This window comes from Danio rerio, chromosome 12, assembly GCF_052040795.2.
Source record: "Danio rerio strain M-AB ecotype USA chromosome 12, GRCz13ab, whole genome shotgun sequence".
Lineage (NCBI taxonomy): Eukaryota > Metazoa > Chordata > Actinopteri > Cypriniformes > Danionidae > Danio > Danio rerio.
Window position 1 is genome coordinate 12431277 of NC_141032.1, and position 24224 is coordinate 12455500.

The following is a 24224-nucleotide window of genomic DNA, read 5'->3' on the forward strand; positions in this document are numbered from 1 at the left end:
AGTCATGAAATCAGAGAAAATGATGAAATGTAGCTGCGCTTGGTTTAAACCTGATCATATAAGAGATGTTTTATATAAGGATAGAAAATACATTTATGTTGGCAATACATTTTTTTTCTCAATACCCTTCCAGTTATCAAATGCTTTTGCCGACTGAAAGATTGTATTTGCTTTGTGTAAGTATAAGAACTGCACGATTCTGGCTAAGATGAGAATCTCGATTTTTTTTTTTTTTTTTTTTTTGCTTAAAATAAAGATCACGATTTTCTCGCGATTCTGTTTATGTTAAATAAAGGTATGGTAAAAACAAACATATAGCACAACATCGATAATAATATTATGTGTGGGTCTACTGGTTTTATAAATATTTCTATTCTACTTATAGTAATTCTGATGATGAATTATTATGTTTGAGATATGTGCTTGCAGTCTGTCATATTAGACAAATTTATTTACTGGTAAAGTCAGACATTTGCCATTATCAAATTATATTCAACAATATATAGGCTAGAGTAGTTATACTCACATTGTAAACATTTATTTTCATGCACAACTGTGGGTTCACTACAAAAGAAAAAACATTTCAAAAGCTTGCCGTAATCATAATGTGATATGATCATTTAAATGAATGTGCACACTTTTGGTGTCATTTTGACTGCTAAGCACTTGTTCATACTTCGCGCGCGGATGCCAAACGATCACTCTGTGCCACAAACAGAATATTATTTACAACTGTATTACCTTTTACTTGCAACATATGCAGGTTCTGTTTACTAAAGTAGACGCGCGTGCGTCTATCATTAAGTAGAGTGCGCGCCTGCCCTCTCTATAACAGCTCACAGTCAGCAGCTCTTGTCACATGTGATTTACCTGGCCGCGAAAACATTATTATATGAAGACAGAAAAGACATTTTTAGGTGAATTATACCTTACAAGTACATTATGTGACTCATTTAACATCATTTGGAGTTGTCAATGTCACTGAGCAACGTGTGTGAAACAATGAAAAGACTCGTGCAGCCGCCTTTTCTTCTCTCCTGAACTTGAAAATATGATTGACAGAATCGTAGAAATGCTGGATTAAGATCGTCTAGGGGGTCGAATCGAGATCGCGATCTTTTAAAGATTAATTGTGCAGCTCTAGTCAGTATATTGTTTAGGGCTGCACAATTAAATACATATAATGGTGAGCACAATTTTCGTTGCTTCTGCTTTACAATTAAATTATATTTTTTGTTATTACTATAAAAATAAATATTAATAGTATTGGTGGTAAATGTTTTAAGTGGATGAGTTTATTTGTTTGATTAAATAATTCATGACCATTGATATTTAACCAAAAAATATTTAAAAATAGACCCTCAAGTTTTTTGTTGTTGTTTTTTTGCAATAATTGATGTCAAATGTTTTCTTTTTTTTTTTACATGAGAACAATTTGGACAGACTAGGGCTTGGACAATAAATGTATGTATTGTGAATTGGGAATAGATTCTGCACAGATTCTGAGATTTTTCCGAATGCATTGAGATTCTCTGAATTGATTCTGAGCTTTGTTTGAACCAACAGGTGATACTGTATGCTTTACACATACCAGCGCTTACACATACCACTTGAGACTAACATAAACATAATGAAGTTTGGAAAGGTTTAAAGGGCACCTATTTTACCCCTTTATCAAGATTTAAGATGCATCTTTTGTCTCTCCAGAATGTGTCTGTAAAGTTTCAGCTCAAAACACCCATCCGACTATTTATTATTCCTTTCATATTATTAGGATTTTCTGCTCTGACCAACTTTTTAGCTGTTTTATTGCCTGTCTTTGATGCAAACGAGCTAGTTTTCCCCACCCACTGTTTTCATGTGCCTGTTGGAGTATGCCTCGATCTCTGACTGCATCAGATAAACAACACAGTGACAGACATGAAGAAAAAACAATCAGGTTATGTTTCTGATAAACCTGATTTAACGTCCACAGACCAAGATTGAAGAGTCTTCTTTTATAATTGTACTGACATGCGGCTATGAGAATTTAAAAAAAAAAAATTTTAACCATCTTAAATTTACACAAAACGTTTTAAACTTATAACATTCATTCTTTATCGTGTTTGATGATTGCACTGTAAATTCTAACATGTTCAGTTTACTTAAAAAAAGTTTGGAAACCGATTGCCTTATTTTTGTAATATAAACTTACAAGGAAATCTTAAGTTAAGTTTAATTATTGCCTTGAAGTACGAAAACTAAAACTTATAAAGTAAACTAACTGTTAAAAATCAAGTAAGTTTAATAGAAAATTCTAGTTAACATACTTGTCATTATTTAGTAACCTTACTTAGGGTTTTATAGTAAGATTACTTTATTAACTCTATTTAACTAATACTGTTCTACCATGTTCAGTTAACATCTTGAATGCTAGTAGTCTCAACATTGCTTTAATCCACCATTTTAAGTAATGTCAACTAAAGAAACTACGTGCAATCGGTTTCCACATTTTCTTCAATTAAACTGAACATAAAATATGTAGTTCAACTTACAAGTAATGACATTATACAGGTCTTAAATTTAAACATTTTATTTGACAAAAATAGCAGAATTTCACAATACACTTGTGATATTTTAGTATCACAATACACTTGTACACAATACAGTTTTGTAAAAACCTGTTGTAAAGTGCTGTAATATACTGTAAATAGCAATACAGACAAAAAATATAATAAACATGTTCAACCCTAAAACACAAGTTTTCTAAAATGTTTAAAAATCTATCAAAAAAACTTTAAATACTTGACACTTGGAAAAAAGATTAGTGTATTTAAACATGAATTTAAACGTGAATTAGTGTAATTAAACATGCCATTGCACCAGCACTCTAAACATGGCAGCATATAGACACTCACAGAGGAACAGATATTTAGCTTTAAAGCTGATTTGTTAGACTGTGTAGTTTAGATTGTCCTACAGAAAATATCACATTAGTGTGGTCAAAAGTATTGAGTTTGGCATCAATCAATACTGAAATATTAAAAATATCCATTACTCACCAGCATTTGAGTGCTACTGAGCTCGTTCTTAAACACCATTAATTGGCCACTGTGTTCACATGCTCAACAGAAATGACTGTGATTGGCTGTGACTGTCATAGGTTTACCATTTTTCACTGAGTCCAAACAAAGTTACACAGACACTGAAGTGTTTCAAAGCCATGTCGATAGCTGATTTGTTTAGAAGCTAACATATAAGCTATCTGGTGATGAATCGACTGATCGACAGTGCTTTGAAGTTATCCAGTGTCTTTGTATCTTTGCACCTGGTGAACAGTAGTGAAGTGTGGTAAAAATAATGACCTTCAAAGCCAATCAGTCATATCTACTGAGCATGTGAACACAATGGCCAATCAGTTCTTGCAATGTTAGTGGGAAATGGATGGACTTTTTTTTTTATTTATTTCAGTACCGATTGGTACCAAACTCAATACTTTTGACAACCCTATAAATCACAATACACTTTTTCGGTAAAAAAAAAAAAAAAAGTGTTTTAAACACCAAAATGCTGCAGTCCTAAATGTAACACTGCAAACAGCAACATGTTAAAAAGCAACACTTTGTAATTAAACATGCCATTATACCTGAACCTTTAAACATAAAGCACAGCAGTATATAGGCACTCGCCGAATAAAACACATTACGCTTCCCTCCCAGCAAAAGCAACACACATTGAACAAATTCAAATGCATTGCTCAAAGTCTTTGGGTAGTCCGAATTCAGTGTGTAAATCAAAGCAAAAAAAGAGACATACTGCATGTGGCAAAGTCCATAACCACTTTTCCTTCCAGTATAAAGGCCCACATTGCATCCATAATGAGGTTCTTTAGACATCTTCACACACGACAGTCAGCAGGCCAACATCTTCTGCACTGAAGTCCGACTCTACAATTACATCCTATGAATAGAGAAAGAAAAATAAGTAAAGTTTGATATTCTAAATGGCACTAATAAAGCCTGTAGTGGCCAGGAGACCAAAAGCAGAGGTGAAAAAAATACAATTCCTTGTGCTTAATTTAGTAACACTTTAGTAGGAACCAATTACCCTATTAACTAGTTGCTTATTAGCATGACTATTTGTGTTTATAGTACATTTTACATTCAAATGCTTCTTATAAGAAGGCCTTGCTATGGTGCTCCTTCTTCAATGTAGACCAACACGATGGATTTGCCTGTACTGCTTCTACTAGGCTTGTCATGATAGTGGAATTTATTACCAATCCATATAGTAATTTTAAAAACATCCATTTCCTGCTAACATTTGAGCATTGTTGAGTGTCATTTCTGTTAAGCATGTGAACAGAATGGCAAAACAGTGCTGTTTAAAAATGTGCTCAAAAGTGCTTAAAATGTTAGCAGGAAATTTGCTGCTTAAAATTGCAGCAGAGATTAGTACTAAATTCCAGTATCTTGAACATGATACTATTCTAAAGGAACAATAAATTTTTTTAATTAAAGAAACACTAATGTAATAAAACAAACTGCAGTAAAAGTACTTTTAAAACATTTTCAAGAAATTAAATGCAAATGTGTGAGAGACCAATTGGTGCTACATAATCAATATAAATATTTTGTAGGGAAAACTTAATAAATTGGGAACCGATTCATGAATGCATTTGGTTTTGCTAGATTAAAGCAGTGAGTCAAGTTTGCATTATTTAGCACACTTTTTAAAAATGTATTAATAACTATTTTTTAATAAGAAAATTGATGTTTTAGTATGGCTTTTAGAACAAGAGTGCAGCCACCTACAATCCCACAGCAGGTGACTTCACAGGGTTGGTTATAATACGGAGCATCTTTGACTTTGTGGCTTTTAACACTATCTTTTTACATCTTAATCCAGCAGGTTCTTTCAACTGAAATTATATTTCTCTCAACATATTACATAGGTATTACACTTATTAAGATTTTTTTTTCAAGCTAATCTTCCTCCTTTTCAAAACAAGTGTGTTTAAAAATTAAAGAAATGCATTCATTACTTCACTGGCCTATGAAGCTAACTGACCCTGTGACGGCACAAGCTGCTGTATTTGCAACATAGCAATGCTCTTGCTCCAAAGGCCATAATATAACATCCCTCTTACTTTCAAATACTTACATTAAATGCATTTGTTTTATTTTTATAAAATTGAAAATTTTTATTAATAAGTGAAGTAAACTGGAATGACTGCTTCATTTCCAGTCTAAGAAAGCAGAAACAATAATACTACTTACAAAACACATCCTGAAAATTTCTTTAGACTCATCCCTCTAAAGGACTGAAAGACCCCGGAGAACTGCTGCCAGATGACCTTGAAAAAGTAAAGACAGGTAGACATGCATTATAGCCCAATGAAAACATCAAATGCAATTTATTGCAATCAAATGCAAATTATGATTCAAAGATGATGTCACAAAAATACCTTTGAATTAACATGTTGAAAATTTCTTCTAGTTTTCTTCTGCAATTTTCTCCTGTTTTTTTTTTTTTATTTCAATCAAACGAGCAGTGTGTGTCCAATGCAGCGTAGAACTTGGATCTCACATTTCTTCCTGATATTCCATTGAATTCTGCAAAGATCCAATCAAAACATTATTAGTCATTAATAACATTCAAAAACACAAATTCACAAAATCACACAAAGTTTTGAAAAGAAAACAAACCTTCTGCAGCACTTGCATCAGCTGGTGTTTCCTCTATGACTTCCTTCTGGATGTCACTGTTGTGCACAAAAACGTAAAGTGTTATTGACATGGCTAAGCGAAATTCTAAAACAAAAAACAGAAATCAGAAACACATGCAATGATACAATGCAATGCCATTTAGCAACAGATGTTACACTTTAACATGACATAGTTAAATGTTCTTTAATAATAAAAGCTGCCAAATACTCCCGGCGCCTGTCATCAAAAGCATGAGCTATACTTGTCACCAAACAGTAATAAACACAACCCCCGATTAAATATAATCATGGCATTGTTGCTGGTGTGCCTTACTTTTATGCACATTAAAAGTGGAATAAATATTTGTCTCAATTGATGTCTTTAAAAGGACACTGAACTTTCTGACTAGGGTTGCACGGTTTACCGGTACTATGGTAGTATCGTGATACTATGGCTCCAAGATACTGGCGGTGCCACTGTAGTTTGTAAACGGTAGTATTCTGACATTTTTCTTTATTTCATGGATTTAAGTTATGAATTACAGTATTGCAATACTACTTGGTATCACCATACTTCAGCTGGTATAGTATTGTAACATAAATTAATGGTATCACAACACAACAACCCTATTTCTAACTAGTCCTCAGATGATTATTCAAATGGACAAAATATTCGGACTATTCTTGATCATGCAGTTCTTTGCTGAGAATTTTGTTAAATGTACTTTTAATGCATTAAACAATTTAAAATTACCCTGACACTCAGTATGGAGACAAGGTAACGTTAATAGAACAATTCATGAATATGTTCTATGGCTTGTGCGGTATTGTTCAAAAAGTTTTCTTTGATGTGTAAGTGCAAAACTTACATTTCCACTGCATATCAGCTCACAAACTGGTAGTCTGAAATAAAAAATAAATAAAGGGTATAATGATATTACAAACCAAATATGCCACTCACAATACTCTAATGGTGTGCTACATTTTAAACAACCTTGTAATTGTTCAAATTTATTTGCCCTAAATTGTTAAAAATTAGTGAAACCTTCTTTAAAAATGCAAACTAACAGGTTTAGCAAAGCCTGTTTCTTTACAGAAAGTTTGCTTATAACAAAGGCTTGTTGATGCCTTTGTGTGATATTGAGCAAACAAAGGGATGTTTCTGTGCTTGGTTGTACGAGTTATACCACTTCATCATTAACGTTATCCATCACACATATTCAGTCGCGTCTGGTCAGATTTATTTGTCATTACAGCAATACAAAACACTCAATAACGTAACGGCAACACTGGAATAAACCTTCAAAACGGCATAAAGAAAAGACAAATAGCATATAAAACAAATAAATGAGTTAATTAAATATATCTCGCATTTTCATAAGTTTAACTTTAAGTTTCATAGGGATTGTTAGCATAAGCACACTTTAGCATCATGTGTAAATATGTATCTGCCTCATACAGTGACACGAATCGTAATCGCATCGAAATCCTAAATTACCTACGACACTCACGGGTCCATTTTGAGCTGAAACTGCTTTATAATGTTCTAAAAGCCTCGGCGGGTTAAAACTGCTGCTGCCCCGGCGATCATGGAGAAAAACGACTGGTCTGGTCATGAGCCGCTCGCTGACGCCGGACCGAATCACAGCTGATCTCCTCACCTGCTTCCTGCAGGTGATCTCATAAAAGTAAATCTTAAAAAAAAAACACGCATATTTTCGTCACAAAAAGCGCCACTAAAAGTTCAGCGATAACTAACGTTACTGTATTTGTAATGCGGATAAATAGGTTTTGTTTTCTTTTTTAAAAATGTAGACCTACAGCTATGTGTTAACTTTACATCTATTTGAACGGATCATTGCGCGCGCTCTTGCTCTCTCAGTGCATCATTTAAAATGGCGCGGCCCGCTCTTTTAGAGCATAACGCCCACTTTACAAATTACTACTAACTTTACAAATTATTAATAGTTATTAAAAAGGACTAAGCAGCTAAAAATAGCTTATCTAGTAAAGTAGACAGTATTGCAAATAACGTGCAGTGGTCAAAACGTTTAGTCACAACATCATGGGCTATTAATTAGTTCACAAAACAGCAAACAATTTCACAAAGTGCAGGAAATAAACAGATTACTGATACTATACAAATAAAATCAAAGTAGTAATTAAAACGAAAAGTTTACCTTGATTTACAGCAGTACATCTTCTCAATATGAAATCCTGTCCTTCAATGGCGGTGCTGGGTGGCGGTTGGTTGTGACTCGGGATGGGGGATGGGAAATCACCACCCAGTACGCATGCTGATCACAATGATCTGAACAAATCTTTTGGTCCTAGTATCTTTGTGCATGCCCTGTGTTGTTGATATTATTACATGCGTTACTATGGAGACATGTTAATACCTGGCTGTGAATCAATTTGGTGTGTGTGTAAAGCGCATTTCAATGTTACATATCGGTGGGCCTCAAAATGGGAGGGATATAGATCCTTTTTAAAGTCAGGAATTAAATTCACCCCAATATAACCATGGACACACTATACCTACTAGGCTTGGGCGGTATTTCGGTATTATGGTATACCGCGGGATCTAAAAATAGCAACGGTGTCAGTTTCAATACCGTTATACCATCATAAAATATTAAATATCCTTTATTTAATGCCTATAAAACGTATGTGTGGTTGTCATCACGGGACAGTGTGGAGGAGAGAGAGAGAGGAAGAGGGAGGGGGAGAGGGAGAGGTGACGTGACGTGTCGCGCTTCAAAGTGTCCTGCAGTTTGGGAGTTTCGACTGAACAGAAGGGAGACGTAGTTAATATGAACGAGAGGTCTGCATTAGAGCTGAAGATCTTTGCCCGAACCCAGCAAGACCCGAAAAAATCCAAATCCCTGCATTAAAATCCATCCCTGCAAAGGTGAAACAAATGATGATGAAGTAGTAAAAAAAGCGAATTATTACGGCGGTCAAGCCAGTCACTAGCTCAGAAAGAGCGCATTCCAGCCGCAGGTATTTCGCGGTCGCTCATACACTGCGTATTACGGTAGAGCCCTAAACCGCAAGCTGACAGGTAAAAAGACGAGGCCTCTCGCTACAGTGAAACTGCTGTCATGGAAAATTAAATGGATGTTCCTGACTGGTAGAAGATGAACAAACAATCCAACCCAAAACTTGCAAAATCAGCCGGATCAGAACTCTGCATCTCGGCCTGTAGCCGCAGGAAAGGGTGTTCAGCTGCTGGACCCTGTGAGCGCAGGGCTGCGCTAAAGCCTGTGGATTTAATAATGTTCCTCCACAAACACACGTAGCCTAATCTTGGTGAGTAAAGGGTTTTTTCAGTTATAAATAAATATTAATTAAACCATATAATCATAATGTAGACAGAGTATACAGGCTAATGGTGGCATTATTCTTTTAATATTCAGCTTCACCGCCGCCTTAATGCCAGATTGTGAAGAGAAGTGGAGAAACAAACCTTGCAGAGCCTTTATCTTAATTTCGTTATTGCCAAAATACCCGTCATTTTTTAAAGTTTATTTTAATTTGATTTGTTAAGCAAGATTTTTTTCATTTGTGTGTTGGCCAATTTAAAGGCTAAGTGCATCTACCTAGACCTATAGAGTGCTGATATGTTACGATGTTACAGAGGACTTACTTTAGCTATTTCTTTGTTCCAACTTTCAAGTGGCATATAGCCTAGTCTACGTTTGTTACGAATAAATGATGTTAAAACATATAAATGACTCATTCTTGAAAAAATGCAATAGAGCTGTGTGCATGAGCACATTTGAATAATGTCGGGCTGTAAATGGGTTCGGGCTTTATAAAGCTGTCAATCAAAATGTACCTGTCGGACTCGGGACCTATCGGGTATATTTTTATGGCCCGATTACAGCTCTGCATTCCCGCTGCAGTACCGCGGGAGCCGGCCAGATTTCTTATGGTGTGGGAGTAAATTTCTGAATAAATCGCGGGAGAGATGTGTGTGTGTGTGTGTGTGTGTGTGTGTGTGTGTGTGTGAGAGAGAGAGAGAGGTGGTGTGCGTCGCTTGTCTCTCTCTCTCTCTCTCTCTCTCTCTCTCTCTCTCTCTCTATCTCTCTCTCTCTCTCTCTCTCTGACCGCGAGCATAAGATCGCATAGAAGGTATTCAGTTTCTGAATGGTTTAGGCTCAAGCCAACAGTTTGATGACGCTGTCTGCCCTACGTCATAATTTTTTTATTACGCCGGTAATACCGGAAACCGGGGTAAAATATGAAGGCGGTTTGACGGTATCAAAATTTGGATACCGCCCAAGCCTAATAACTACACACAGTTCTGCCCAAATAGCTTTCGAAAGATGATTTTCATCACAGGTGCCCTTGACGTGATTACAAGAATGAGATGCTCATAGTGAGCTGTTTACATTAATTCCATTACAAAACTGTCGAGTTGCAAGTGCAAGTTGACCACATAATGTACAGTGCATCGTATTCATAGTGCTTTTATTTTTTCCACATTTTTTTATGTTACAGTCTTATTCCAAAATGGATTAAATTACTTTATTTCCTCAAGTATACACGCAATATCCCATAATGACAAAGAGGAATGGGCAAAAATTCCCAAAGACAGGTGTCAAGCTTGTGGCAATAAATTCAAAAAGACTTGAGGCAAAAAATTGCTGCCAAAGGTAGATCAACAAAAAATTGAACAAAGGCTGTGAATACTTATGTAAATATTTTTTTTGTTTTAACGTTTTCATTTTTAATAAATTTACAACAATTTCAAAAAATCTTTTTTCAAATTGTTATTATGGGGTATTGTGTATTGTATTTTGAGTGATGACTTTCAGGATTGACTTTAAAACAGCACACTTCATTGCACACGGAATCTAAAGTGCGGCGCCACATTTTTTTTTTTTACAGTTGTACAGTAAAACATTACTTTCTATGAGGCTACAAAGACCCACTATTTGACATCTGTTTGCGCTGCTTAGCAACATACAGTGTACAATGTTTAGACAAAGTACAACACGAATGTACAACCTTTTCTTTTTGAGCATTTTAGTGAATGGTTACAAACTAGCCTAGAGTGGCACCTACTGTTAAAACCAAGTTCAGAATCAATTCCAAAGAGAATCGCTATGCATTCCAAAAGTCCAAATATTTTTAACAAAACACAAGACCTTGATTAATGCATCGTCCCAGCCCTAGTAAGTATTTTTTTTTCATAACCTGTCCTCTTATAGTAAAAGAATCAACAAACATACAGAATTCGATATTAGAAGTGGTTCAAAATAGGGCTGCACGATACATCGTTTCAGCATCGAAATCGCAATGTGCGCATCAGAAATAGTCACATCGCAGGAGGTGTGATGCAAAAAAAAAAAAAAAAAAATATATATATATATATATATATATATATAGATATGGGTGGAGCCGAACCCGAATACGGTATATAAGCACGAATAGCGTGTTTTTGCCAATACTTATTTCGAACAAATACTTGAAAAATTATTTGTATTCAGGAACAAGAAAAATATTATATCGAAAAGCTGCGTTTCCTCATGAGACCGCAGTGCATGCCCGAGTGAGTGAGACAGACGTTCAGGAGTCGAGTGGGGCCAGGGTAAATGGTGACTGACGCAGGCTGCTGCTCCACACTGACGCAGGCTGCTGCTTCACAGTTTGATCGGTATATTATTCCATTACGCTGCATTATTGACGTCTGCAATCTGTTGCTCTCTGTTTACATAAGTTAGCTCTGTAACGCGGTAACAATAGGCTGTTGACTGTGTAACGTTAACGTTTGGTTATAAAGGTTAAAACGATGCTTGTGTAGTTGTGTCGAATTGTATGCACTTATAGGAGTTTTATGGTACGTTTAAATTACTTTGATTTGCAGACAGCAAGATATATGCTAAGCTAGTTAACCTTAGCATAGCTTCCCGTCACTTCTTTGTGGAAGAATTTAACAGTCAGTGGTGCAGCAGATAAAACAGTGATACTGTATGTAATGTGTGCAAAAGTATATCTTAAGTATATATATAAATATTGCAATATATATCGCAGAGAAATAAAAAATCTCAATGTCAATTTTTTCCAATATCGTGCAGCCCTAGTTCAAAACCAACAAAATTGACCTAAATCGTTTAACAACACCATTCCTGTTTTTTTTTTTTTTAATCCACTTCAAATGTTGACTGTTCTGGATAGTTTTAATAACAGTATATATATTTTAAAAGTAATTAGTAGCTACAGATAGATTAATGTTCTGTTGAAGATGACAAATTTATCTTTGCAGTTGCTCACTTTAATTTGCTTTTATCAGGCACTTGAAATTGGTTGAGTTCACTTGAATTCTGTCACCTGATCAGACTAACTGATTTTTTTTCTGCTTGCTTTCATTTCTTTAGGAAAGACCCCAAGTTGGCCTGCCGAGAGCACAGATCGCCACAGCTACTCATGGTACAAAAACCCTTCTGAATGTGACACACGACCTCTTGCCCAGACCACAACATTAAAGTCTGAAAAAACAGAGGACAAGGATTCGTATGATGCCTGGAGCGCTGTGGTTGGTCTAGGGGCACGTTCTACATCCCTCTTTACTGCACCTAAAGAGTCATCTTCTATGTTGTGGGCATCCAGTAGTTACAGTCACAGCAACATTCAGGGCAAATCCTCCACTGAGACTCGGTTAGACAACTTCCACCAAGGGGAATTTAATGTTCCTGTTGAGCCGTCTGAAAGCGAGGACCACTCTCAGTCTGTGCTCAGGGCGCCTAACTGCAGAACGTACTGCAGACCCAATAAAGGCAAACAGCCTGGTGGAGCTGATGGGAGCGGAAGTGCTTCCAGTCATATCTCCACAGGAGTGTTACAGACCATTGGGACTGACAATGCTAGTAAAACAACGAACAGAGGTCGGACGAGAGACTTTACAGTGTTGCACCCATCTTGTGTATCCATGTTTAACGTCACCTTTCAGGACTCTATGGACCGCAGTGTAGAGGAGTACACAGCCAGTACCCAAGCGTCTGGTCCAGGAGATGAAGGAAGACTGAAGAAGAAGACTGAGACGGAAAGCAAACCTTTGAGGTAATAGCTTGCTAAACTAATATTATTCAAATCATATTAAAGGCATTTCACAGCATTATTTTCAGTTGTTATTCATACTGTTTTTAAGAAGATTGATTATATCTGTATATCTTATATCATGGAGCATCTCATTCTGAATACTTAGCTATTTTTGCATTAAGTTGATAGTTGATAGAACCATGTAAAGTCTGTTTTATTGTCTATGTAACGAAGGTCAGCAACAGAAGCTAGGGCCATGAAGAAGAAGGGCCATGGTCTTTAGCCTCCTTGTTAGAGAAACTGACTCCCATGCAAATAATTGCCATTTCCAGCTCAGTGGGGTTGGGTGCAGTTGGAATGGTGGGTTTCACATGGGGGCTCATCCGGGATCGGAGTAAGGTTTGGGGGGGTGAGTGTAACAGTGGCTACCTAGCAAAGTGCTATATAGGTAAACCTCACTCCTCTGATCTTAAAAGGTGCTATAGTGATAAGCTAGGGGCTATGGTCTTTAGCCTCCTTGTTAGAGCAACTGACTTACATGCAAAGTATCGCCAGTTTGATCTCAGCTCAGCATGGGTTGGGTGCAGTAGGACCTGTTGTTTTCACATGGGGGCTCGTCAGGGATCCGAGTGAGGTTTAGAAGGATGATGGTAACAGTGGCTATCTAGCGAAGTGCTATGCAGGTAAACCTCACTCCTCTGACCTTAAAAGGTGCTCTATTGACTGAAGCTAGGGGCCATGGTCTTTAGCCTCGTTGTTTGAGCAACCAACTCCCAAGCAAAGAATTGCTGGTTTAATCCCCATAGGACCAGTGGGTTTCATCTGTTTTTTTTTTAATCTACATTTTATTATGGATGCACTAAATTTTCAGTTTTTGGCATAAATCGAAAAAATGGCAATCAGTGTTCCGCACGCTGGTTTCGCTTTCGCTCACCATTGATTGGAATGGCTATGCAAGAGTGGTTTGTTGGTGCACGGAGCAGTGCAAGAGCAGTGGAGCACAGTCAACTGACGTGTGCTTTTATGACAGTTTTTGTGGTGAACAAACACACTAGAATCTCAGTGAATACTTGCTTCACAGACAAATTAAATCTTTCTAATAAAGCTCTACTTTTAAATGAACCAACCCCACTTAAATACAAAGTCACAAGGAACAGTCCAATCTGCCAAAAACAAACCACATGACAGCAACTACTCAAACGTCCCACAAACTAGTAAACAAAGAGTTGCTGTCATTTCTGTAGGAGATTCGCCATCAAGACCAAGTTATGATTTACTTCAGAAGGCCAGCGCGATCAGACCATTATTCATAAGAGAATGATAATGTGTAAAACGGCTATAAATAAGGTTGGTGTCGTGATCTCGTTCTTTCGAGTCATCATGCATTTTAACTCAGGCAACCTGAAAAAAATGCTGATTTGTTTTGATTTGAAGATTTAGAAACAAAACTTATGAGACAATTTTTGTTTAATCTTATTGGTGATTTTAAATATTTTAATGTAATCGTAAGCTTGACAAACAAAAAAAGTTTTGGAGAATTTGATGTTTCCCCATTCAGACAGAATGTCTAAGCATACTGCCCGAGAGCCCTTTCAAAGATGCAAAACTTGCGAGATAATTTTTTACATGGTGTAGAACGGAGTATGTGAAACGTGCCCTCTGTGCTCATGTAACTGACTATGACTTGACTATGAAACCCCGAATGCTCAGCTGTAGCCTGTGGATAATAGTGTAGTGACTTGGCCCCCCTGGTCCACTAATCAGCTCTTTAACGGCAAAAACTGCTGTCCCATCATACCATCCATAAGCAGAATTACTCAACTGGCGGCTTTGCATCACGCTGAAGATGAAGTGTATTTTTAAAAATATAATTTGTGCTCATGCTGCGCCATTAGGGCCATTAGGCTAGCCCTTTTTTTCCACCAAGTTCACTTCGCAGAATTGCGTCTTTACATTTTACATTGTGTAAATGTCAGATGTTCCTCTTGGCAGCATAAAAACCTAAACCTATTCAAATTGTTAAGCAAGTAGCACTCAAATTACAAAAGGTATAGTAGTATACGACTGTTATATTATTTAATAATATTAACAACAACTTTTTTTTCTAAAGGGGTTCAGCTGTAAATGAACCTAATGCCATGATTAAATACATGTTTGATTTATTATAATTTTTTTGTTATTAATAAAAAGCTATAAAGACATTTCTCTGATGCACTAAAGCCCCAGGTTGGTGGACTGCTTTCTGATATTGGAGAGTATATTACAAAAATAAAAGCTGCCTGATTTTAAACAATATTTTAGCTAGTGTCTTTTTTTGGGATTTTGTTTACTAGAGCTACATTTGTTTTATTTCACATATATATTTTTTATATTCTTTGAGAAAGCTCTAAACCATGAGTGCCCAAAACTTTTTTTATAAAGAGCCAAAAACCAAACTTGATTAAGGGCTGTGAGCCGAAGGTAAATATATCAAACTGTATTACAAAGTTGCTATATATAATATCCGCAGTTATTTCTAAATACATAGAAAACATTTGTTTAATCATTTTAACTAATTCATTATATAATGTTTTACATTTTATAATCAACCTATTAAAATGAAAACATAAGAATTCACTTCATAATACAAAGTAAAACAGAATCATGTCACCCAGATTGGGTCAGTATTGGGATTTAGGGTTTTACATGCCTGTCACTGACCCCACCCAAAAAAATAAATAAATAAAGTTAATAGCTATTTTAATCGTATGTTTTAAATAATGTATCAAAAGCCAAACATAACTTCAGCATAACTTTTATTTAAATACAACCAATTGTTAAAAAAACAAACCAAAAAAAAACAATTGTATTTTATATGGATACATGGTTTCCGCTACATTCATTCTGCCATGGCGGGGCGCCACACCAAAATTCATCCCGCTGCGGCTACATTACAGCTTCTCATTCTAAACATTCAGTCAGTGTTGTTTTTGTTTTTTTAATAGCGGGTTATAATTGCACCAAAACGCATTAAGAGGTAAGTGTATTATAACACTTAGTAACCCTTGTAACACTTATGTAACCCTAGTAGCACTGTGCGTTATTTGTTTAACCTTTTAAGGTGACATGCTGACAGACTGACAGGTGCGTGATGCGTGAGGCCATCAAACACAACATAGCTTTCAGTTAAGATGAACACATTTTCCACAATTATACTTTATTTATAGATAAAGGTCTTTGGTTCTGCATACAATAACTTTATCTTGCTGGAGTTTATTGCTGTTTCACTTTACTTCAGGACTCATTAATGCCGCTCTGTAGGTGTCTATTGGAGAAATTCATAAATATTCCTAGCAAATCTTATGAATGTTGGAGACATACTTATTACATAAATGTTTATTTGAGAGCGCACAAGAAGATCTGCACTTGAGCAGCGTATATTTAAGGGCTTGCAAGAAGTTTTGTGCACGAATAGAAGAAATCGGCGCGCTAGCAAAAAGATTTGCATGCTTGTATTACATAAATGTGATCTCGACTTGTAATACTGCACTCACAACATTTCTCCATTTGTCATGGAAATAACGCCATGGGTAGTTGGTAGATTTCTGTAAAAGACCTGCCGCCACAGCTGGAAAAAATCCTAGAGGAAACACTGGTATATGTATATTATAAGCGATCTGTACGCTTTAATTTTGATTATTAAATTTTAATATGATATCGTTTAACGGCCCAGGCTTACCTAACATAAAGTAAAACAGAATCGTGTATATTCAGGTCAAATTAAAATGGAATTCAAGTCAGACTTATGATTCCTTGGTTGCCTCAAATGCCCTCATTCTTTTATGTTTGATTTGAAGTCAACATGTATGAAAGTCTGACTGTTTTTTTTTTTTTGTTTTTTTTTTCTGTGGGGTTTCTAGTCGATCTCGACCCACGCAGAGCAAAATGAAGAGCAGTAAGCTGGAGCTCTTCGGGTTTGATGACACTGATGCTGTGGCTGACGACGACGACTCTGCTTCAGGAAGCTCGAGCTACAGGATCAAATACTTCGGCTTTGATGACTTGAGCGAGAGTGACAGTGAAGAAGAGGAGGGTTCCTCTCACAGAAGGAGAGCCAAGAGGATGGCAGCGGCCGAGGCAGAGCCTCTGCTGTCTATAGACACAAATGTTGACAGTCCTCCGCCCAGAGAGATGCAGAGCTCCCATAGCAGTTATACTGCAGGTCACAGCCTTAAACACGGTCAGTATTTACACTCAACACTGGAGATTTCTGGAGATCTAGTTTTTGCTTCTGTTTACCTAGCAGTGCCTGCATAAATCCATTGTAAAGCTGAACAGATTATTTTCCCTCTTATCTATCAATGTCTTCAAGAATAGACCTAGTTTGTGTCTATTGTGTGCACCATTATTTCTGTTTATTTCTGATGTTTTCTATATATCTTTTTGTAATCCACTTTTTATGCCTGTCATAGAGATCTTGATCTTCCATATCCTCATAATAATCGAAACCAATGAACTTGTGGGGTCATTAGCCAAAACATATCAAGTTCCTTTTTACTCATGATGACATAATTGTAAAATGATTAAAGTGTGGACTACAAACAAAATATGCACCAACATATTGGCCACAGTAGTTTTGGAAGGCCAAATTAAAATAATCGAGTAGTTTAAATTCTTAGCTTTTACAATTTGACACAACTTTATCACAAAATAGGATGTTAGTAAAACTATATGGCATGTTATATTTTCCTTAGAGTTAATAATTATGCTGTCTAAATCAGCAGGGTTCAACGATAATGATTTTTTCTACTGGCCTGATTGGGCCAGTGGTTCAGATTTTTCTTGCCCTGCCACAATTTTCAATGGCTCCACCAAGTCAATAGCTATTTTTTACCCACATATTTTAAATAATGTGTCAAAAGCCAAACATAAATTCAGCATAACTTTTCTTTAAATACAACTGGCATAAAATAAAATACGATTGTATTATATTATATAGTTATTAGAGATGGGAACCTACACTGGTCTCACTGTTCTCTTCGGTTACGATTACTATGCCATCGATTCGGTTCAATTCGATATCTTAGTGCATCACGATCCACCAATGATGCTTTCCATACACTTTTTTATATTTTCTCCACAGCACATAATTTCTTGTATTAAAATGTGTAATTTTATTTATTTTCATATACTGTTTGTAATACAACTTTGTTCTTTAATACAAACAGTCAGATATATCAGGGCTCGAAATTGACCTTTTTGCTTGGTAGCATCGGTGCTCTTAACTTCAAAAATTTAGGCGCATCAGCCAAAATTTAGTCGCACCCACCAATTATAAGCACCGTCACTACAAGTTTTATTCAAACGTATTTATTGCATTTGAAATCAACTGGAATCAAACTAACAAGCAACAATTTATATATATGCAAGCGTGAGAAATATTTCTCAATGAAATCTCGTTATCACAAGAAAATAGATTTTTTTTTTAACATAACTGAGTGATCAAAAGGTACACAGACCGCTCACCGGCCCTGCACGCACTGCTTGACATAAATAATCTGTTAACGGTATAACTGTGCTGTTCTCACGGGTGGTGTCTGATATTGCACTGATGCTTTTGACATATACTGTACCTTATTATATGCATACATCATGTTAATAGCAATACCGGTCTTTTTATGAGCAGCGATATTAGTTTACTCAGTGCAAGCACGTTTGCGATGGTGTACGTGGTGTTAAATTTGACATATAGCTGCCACTTGCATGGCTGACAGCATCTGGCGATTATATGAAGGATTAAACAGAACCTCTCGTGCTAGATGTGGCAAATAGTAACCTGAAAATTCCATCCCACAGACTTTTCATAGCGGACTTCAAGCCAATGGAAGTCTTTTATTCACTCTTGGAAAAGTGTAAATGGTGGATTAACATTCAGCACATGGTCACTAGTAAGATGTGTCATTATTTGTAACTAAATGGTTTCTAAAACAAAATATGTCCTTGTTATCTTCATTCTTATCTTCAGCGCTTTACAGTTTTTCGCGGTAGTAGCTCTCTCTGTCGTTGCAAGCCAGGATTGACTGAGTGATTGACAGCTGATATTTCAGTGCCAGAGCAGTGGTGGGCCAATAAGAAGAGCATGAAGGCGGGCAAGCATTACGGACTTGGCTTTGTTTACTGCGGCAAGCTGACATGACAACTGTTTTAAACCATTTCTGAGCGCTGCGTTTCTCGTCTCAAGTACATGCACAGAACAGCATGAGCATTTATAGCAAATAAACAAACACAAATATCCTGCTCGCTTTCTGAGCATTACCTAGCGAGTTCTTTCTTACACCCCTTTGATTGGTCACGTGCTCAACAGTAAGGGCTGCTATTTGCTCTAACCCATCTGGCGCTGTTCACATACGAGTAAATGGCAGCGGCAATCACAGCTGATCCATGACACAGAAGAGAAAACTCGCTCTGCAGACACGCACTTGTGTCTGTATTCAGAAGTATCGCTGAAACAGCCAAGAGGAGAGAAAACGTCACGCCAGCAGGTTAAATGGAGAGAGAGAAATGGGGTTTACTTTCATGTTCTTAATCGCAGTGAAAGTGTCAGTGAAAGACTGTCTAGCTATTACACACACAGTGAAATTGTGCAGAGTTTCTGCGTTTTTAAGTTGTTGGAGCTTTGTAAATACTTGAGCTCGCCCCCCCCTCGCCATAGTCAGCTACAGCGACATAGCGCATATGAGATAAATGAAGTCTAGTACATTATAACCAGTTAGGATAATTAGTGAATTGTGTGTGTCTGCATCACTGTGCACCGAAGAATCAATTAATTTTGACGCCCCTAATATTTATATTATATGCAAGCGAAAATGCACACTTTAATTTTGACACCCATATTGTCACCAAATATAAATCAGAAAGGTCAGACTTTCTCATAGCCTCATTTCAGTTGTCATGTTTTGTATAAAATCCATCTATTGCATTAATCAATCTATATAAAAAAACAGCGTTGGCTAGAATTATGAACCGAAACTGCTCAGATCATGAAGCAGATCAATGTTAATCTTTCTTTAAAGAAGAATGCAGAAATGAACAAAACAAGAGACCTAATACAAAATATTATGAGATTAAAATATGAAAAAAATATCAGAAAGTAATTCGTCAATTTTCCTAATGGATAAACAGCACTCTGTATGATTTCAGCATGTTTCACTTTTATATCCGACATTAAACGCACATTTACCAGTAGGAATGATGGCATCCCGCTATACTCTTAATTCTCTCTTCATGTAGCCGTATGGCTATTACACAACCATAATACACTTTGATATAGCCTGGTTTGTTTGTTCGTTGGATAATATGGCTTTCTCACTACAATCGATCCGCTCCAGAGTTTCAGTAAGCCCGAGACCACCTCATTCAGGCCGATTGTTTCAGCTAGGATCCGAGCGTGATTGCAGGATTCACATATATCAAATGAACCGTGCTAACTGGGTGAATGAGACGGGCTCCAAAACAAACGTCTAGGTGTGAAAGCACAAACAGTCACAGCCAAATGTTTGTACTGTCACATAGCCCCTTTATTATAGCTATTATTATTTATTATATGGGCCAATATAAGATTCTGACAGTATGATATCCTTGGATGTAAATATCACAATTTCACAATATCATGATAGTTAACAGTATCACGGTATTTACAGTTCTAAAATATATATTTTTAAAATGTTTTGGTAAACATTTTTTCAGTGCTTTATTAGTGAGAAGTAGTTTTCTTTGATTTGTATTTTAAATAATAATAATAATAATAATAGTAATAAAGATTATAATTGGATAAATAAACATTTTACCAGCCCTAAGATGGTTCTTACCATTGTGAATGCATAATCGTGGCAATCAGTTTGTTACAAAAAAAGTTATTCAACAACCTGAAACCAGTAGATGTAAAGCAACGATAGAAATAGATAGAAATCGTAAGTGTTCACAAGAAGACAAGACTTTTCTTGTTTGTACCTACATATAGCCTAAAAGTAAAGTCAAATTAGATGCGTAATCTAATTAATTTATAGTTTGAACTTATAATACACAACATTTTCCTCAAAACACTGAAAACTTAAATATGTTTTATTTATAAATTATATGTAATTAAATAAATACATAAATTTGATTCACTGAAGCATGAATTAGACAAAATAAACTTGCTGAAAAAGTTGACCCCTGCCCTCATCGTCAATATATAACATTCTGAAAGTTGATGAATAAAAATCACTGTTTGCCGAAAAAACTTTGAATGGCAACTCTGCTTTTGTAGTTAGTTACAATATTGAGTTATTCCTCTTCTAACAAATAAATAAATCAAGCAAATAGCAGAAAATAGATCCGAATAGGCCCACTTTATTCAGATTCTGTCATTAATAGGCCAACTACAATGATAATTGGTGCCGTTTTCTTCAGGACTAAGCAATAACACAGATCATATAAATTTGATATAGTTTTAACTCGATATTGATTAATTTGGAAAATTATCAGATACAGTATGTTTATTCTTTTTCCCAAAGAATGAAATCTCAGCTCTCTTCTATTTCAATTGACTGGCAATAAATAAATAAAATGGGTATAATATTTGGAGAGTCTACCATTAGCCAGAATTTTGATTAAATATTGATCCAGAGTGATTTTAAAGTCTCATAAATACAAAACATTGGATCTGTGCCTGCTTTAGAGGCCTCTTCACAATGCTATGAAAGGAAGAATAAATATATAATTCACATTATACACAAAATATTTGCCCACTTTTGTGTGCAATATGAATGCAGCTTAGATGATGGCAGAAGTACAGATTATTAATTATCAGAATTATTTTCTTTTTAAATATTATCCTAATGATGTTTAATTGAGCGAGGAAATTTTCACAGTATGTCTGATAATATTTTTTCTTCAGAAGAAAGTCTTGTTTTATTTTATTTTATTTTTTAAATAATAATTTTAAGGTCAATATTATTACACCTTTAAGCTAATTTTTTTGATAGTCTACAGAACAAACCATCGTTACACAATAACTTGCCTAATTACCCTGTCCTTCCTAGTTAAGCCTTTAAATATCACATTAAGATGTATAGAAGAAATATACCCAGTAAAATATTATTTGCTGTCATCATGGCAAAGATAAATTGAATCAGTTATTAGAAATGAGTTATTAAAACTATTATGGTTAGAAATGTGTTGAAAAAAATCTTCTCAGGGGGCTGATAATTCACGAGGTTTAATAATTCTGACTGCAACTGTACACAGATGTTTTTTCATATGTGTGTTTTAAAGATCCTTTGGAGTTTCCAGACATCCCCTTCCCCTTTGAGACAGTGAGGAAACCTCAGGTCAAAGCTCAGGAGAAAGCCAAGGAAAGCCGGAGGATCTTCAGTGGGCCAAAGAAGGTGAGGTTCTTTTTCTTTTCTGCCATTCAGGTTTGTAATGCCAGTACATTTAGGGATGTAACGATTTACCGTGAGCCGGTTGAAAATTGGTTCAAATAAGTGACGATTCAAACCGGTTGAAATGCTGAACAAATCGCAATACATTTTTTGAACAGAGGTAGCGCTGTGTTTACAGATGCAAACTCGCTTTACCTGCACATCATTGGCAAGCAAGAGGTGGGGCGGCAGAGTAAAATGACAGGAGTGAAGTCTGTCAGACAAAACACAAACTGTGTGCAAAAAGACATTTACTAACACAACAACGAATATGATGCACATAAACCGTCAACACAGTTAGAAACTACTGTCATAGATGTCTATGCGCAAAAAGCTATTATTATGGCGAACATGCGAACCAGGGGCCTCATGTACTAAGACTTGTGTGGAAATCATACTAAAACATTGCGTACGAACAAAGCTGTAAATGTTCGTACGCAGAAAAAAATTTAGATGTATGAAACACTGCGTACGCCGAATCTCACGCATATTCTTTTGTACATCTGAATGAGCGTGAAACTGAGCGCACCATGCACGAGCACAAAACCCCTCCCTGCCTCCTCCCCTGTATGAATATGCTAATGACTCTGCTTTGGCAAAAAAAGCAATGAAAAAGCAATGGCAAAAGCAAGCAAAAAGAGAAACTTTGAACAGAATGTGAAATGGAGGTGCTGCTTTCGGAGGTAGACCGGAGAAAAGCGGTGTTATTTGCAAATTTGTCCTCCGGAATTAACAACAAAAGAAAAAAATAGAGTGGGGAGGGTTTAGCTGATTCGGTTAACATAGTTGGGTCTGAACATCGCACTGTGGAGTTAAAAGAGAAATAGTGTGATTTATAGGTGTAAAATGTTGCAAAACCCTTAACAATCTCAGTGGCGCAGCTCGTAGAACGCATGTCATCATGTTTTGACACGTTCGAGCATGAACTCGGTTCGAATCCAGCGTCAGATGAACTCTTTCTTCTTTTTTCCCCCGCTACATATCAGATTTTGCCAACTATTTATCACGAGAAAGACAAGTAGGAACCATCAATAAGTTTGTGCATCATATTTTATTTGCACATTTATTGAATGGAAATGTTTCTGATTCAAGCATGCAAATCTAGTCTCATACAGCTGCCATTGCAAGGCTCAGACACTTTGTAGAGAGGAATTTAACACAACTGCCTCTAGGAGTCGCCAATGGAAATAAAACACACACGCACAAAAAATGTGCGTACGCCAGCCATAAAGCTGCCGTGAAGCTGCGCACATTCCCACTTTCAGTTCATTGTTAGTAAATCCAAACGTGAGCGATTCTGAGCGTGAAACCTGTCATACGCAAAGTTTTTGTGCGTACGCAGCGTTGATACATGAGGCCCCAGATGATTTGCAGCTCCACTTGCTCCGATGAGCTTTTGGTAGCGAAAGATGTTTATCAGACTAAAAAATAAATATGTTTTGTTACAGAACCAGGTATTAGCAGTGTTGGCAACAACTTTCATTAAAAAGGCACCAAGCTGTGCCCAAAATGTCGCTAAATGTTGCTAGATTACGTCAGGTTAGTTTTGCATATTACTAGCATCATTATGTCTGACCGTTTTTGTTTGTTTAACAGTCAATGGGTATGGAAGGGGTATTTATATCTGCACTTCGCTTTATGTATGCATGTTTATTTACACAATTTATTGCTTTGTGAATACAGTATTTCAATAACCCTCACTAAAATATCTGGCTGTAAAAAATAAAATAAAAAAAATAAACAGTCAAATTCAATTGCTAAATTTAAGACAATGGAGAGGCAGATTGATTTGACTGTACCAGGGAAATACCTCACACTCGCGGAGCTAAATCATTTGCTGTCGGTATTCAGAGGGGTGATCTGCTCTCAGGCTGGGGGTCGGAGAGACTACTGTATAAACAAATTACCGGTTTGTAAACATTCAGGATGCGCGCACAGAAAGGGAGTGCTAGCATTTACAGCGAGGGAATGACATCGGGTGCCTTACAGAGTTTGTTGTTGTATTACAGACAAATTATATTGATTACATGTATATTATTTACATAATG

At 36.3% G+C, this 24224-nt stretch overlaps 1 protein-coding gene and 2 long non-coding RNA genes across 4 annotated transcripts in view; 1 reads left to right on the plus strand and 2 right to left on the minus strand.

Annotated features, from left to right (window-relative positions):
• waplb (WAPL cohesin release factor b) overlaps positions 1 to 24224 on the plus strand; it is a 119738-nt gene that overhangs the window by 24194 nt on the left and 71320 nt on the right. For both annotated transcript variants that reach the window (XR_015503929.1, XM_087275945.1), the window contains exons 3-5: positions 12073 to 12754; positions 16633 to 16952; positions 22028 to 22140. Coding sequence is in view for 1 of the 2 variants with exons in the window: in XM_087275945.1 (XP_087132071.1) it covers positions 12073 to 12754; positions 16633 to 16952; positions 22028 to 22140 (1115 nt within the window). In the remaining variant the exon portion in view is untranslated. The remainder of the gene's footprint in view (positions 1 to 12072; positions 12755 to 16632; positions 16953 to 22027; positions 22141 to 24224) is intronic.
• LOC147841306 (uncharacterized) lies at positions 2560 to 5594 on the minus strand. Its single transcript, XR_015503937.1, has 3 exons — positions 5447 to 5594; positions 5259 to 5335; positions 2560 to 3939 (listed from the first exon to the last, which is right to left on the minus strand). It is a non-coding gene; the product is annotated as an uncharacterized LOC147841306 (long non-coding RNA).
• Positions 5686 to 7915, minus strand: LOC147841307 (uncharacterized). The gene is made up of 3 exons (XR_015503942.1): positions 7867 to 7915; positions 6556 to 6589; positions 5686 to 5743 (listed from the first exon to the last, which is right to left on the minus strand). It is a non-coding gene; the product is annotated as an uncharacterized LOC147841307 (long non-coding RNA).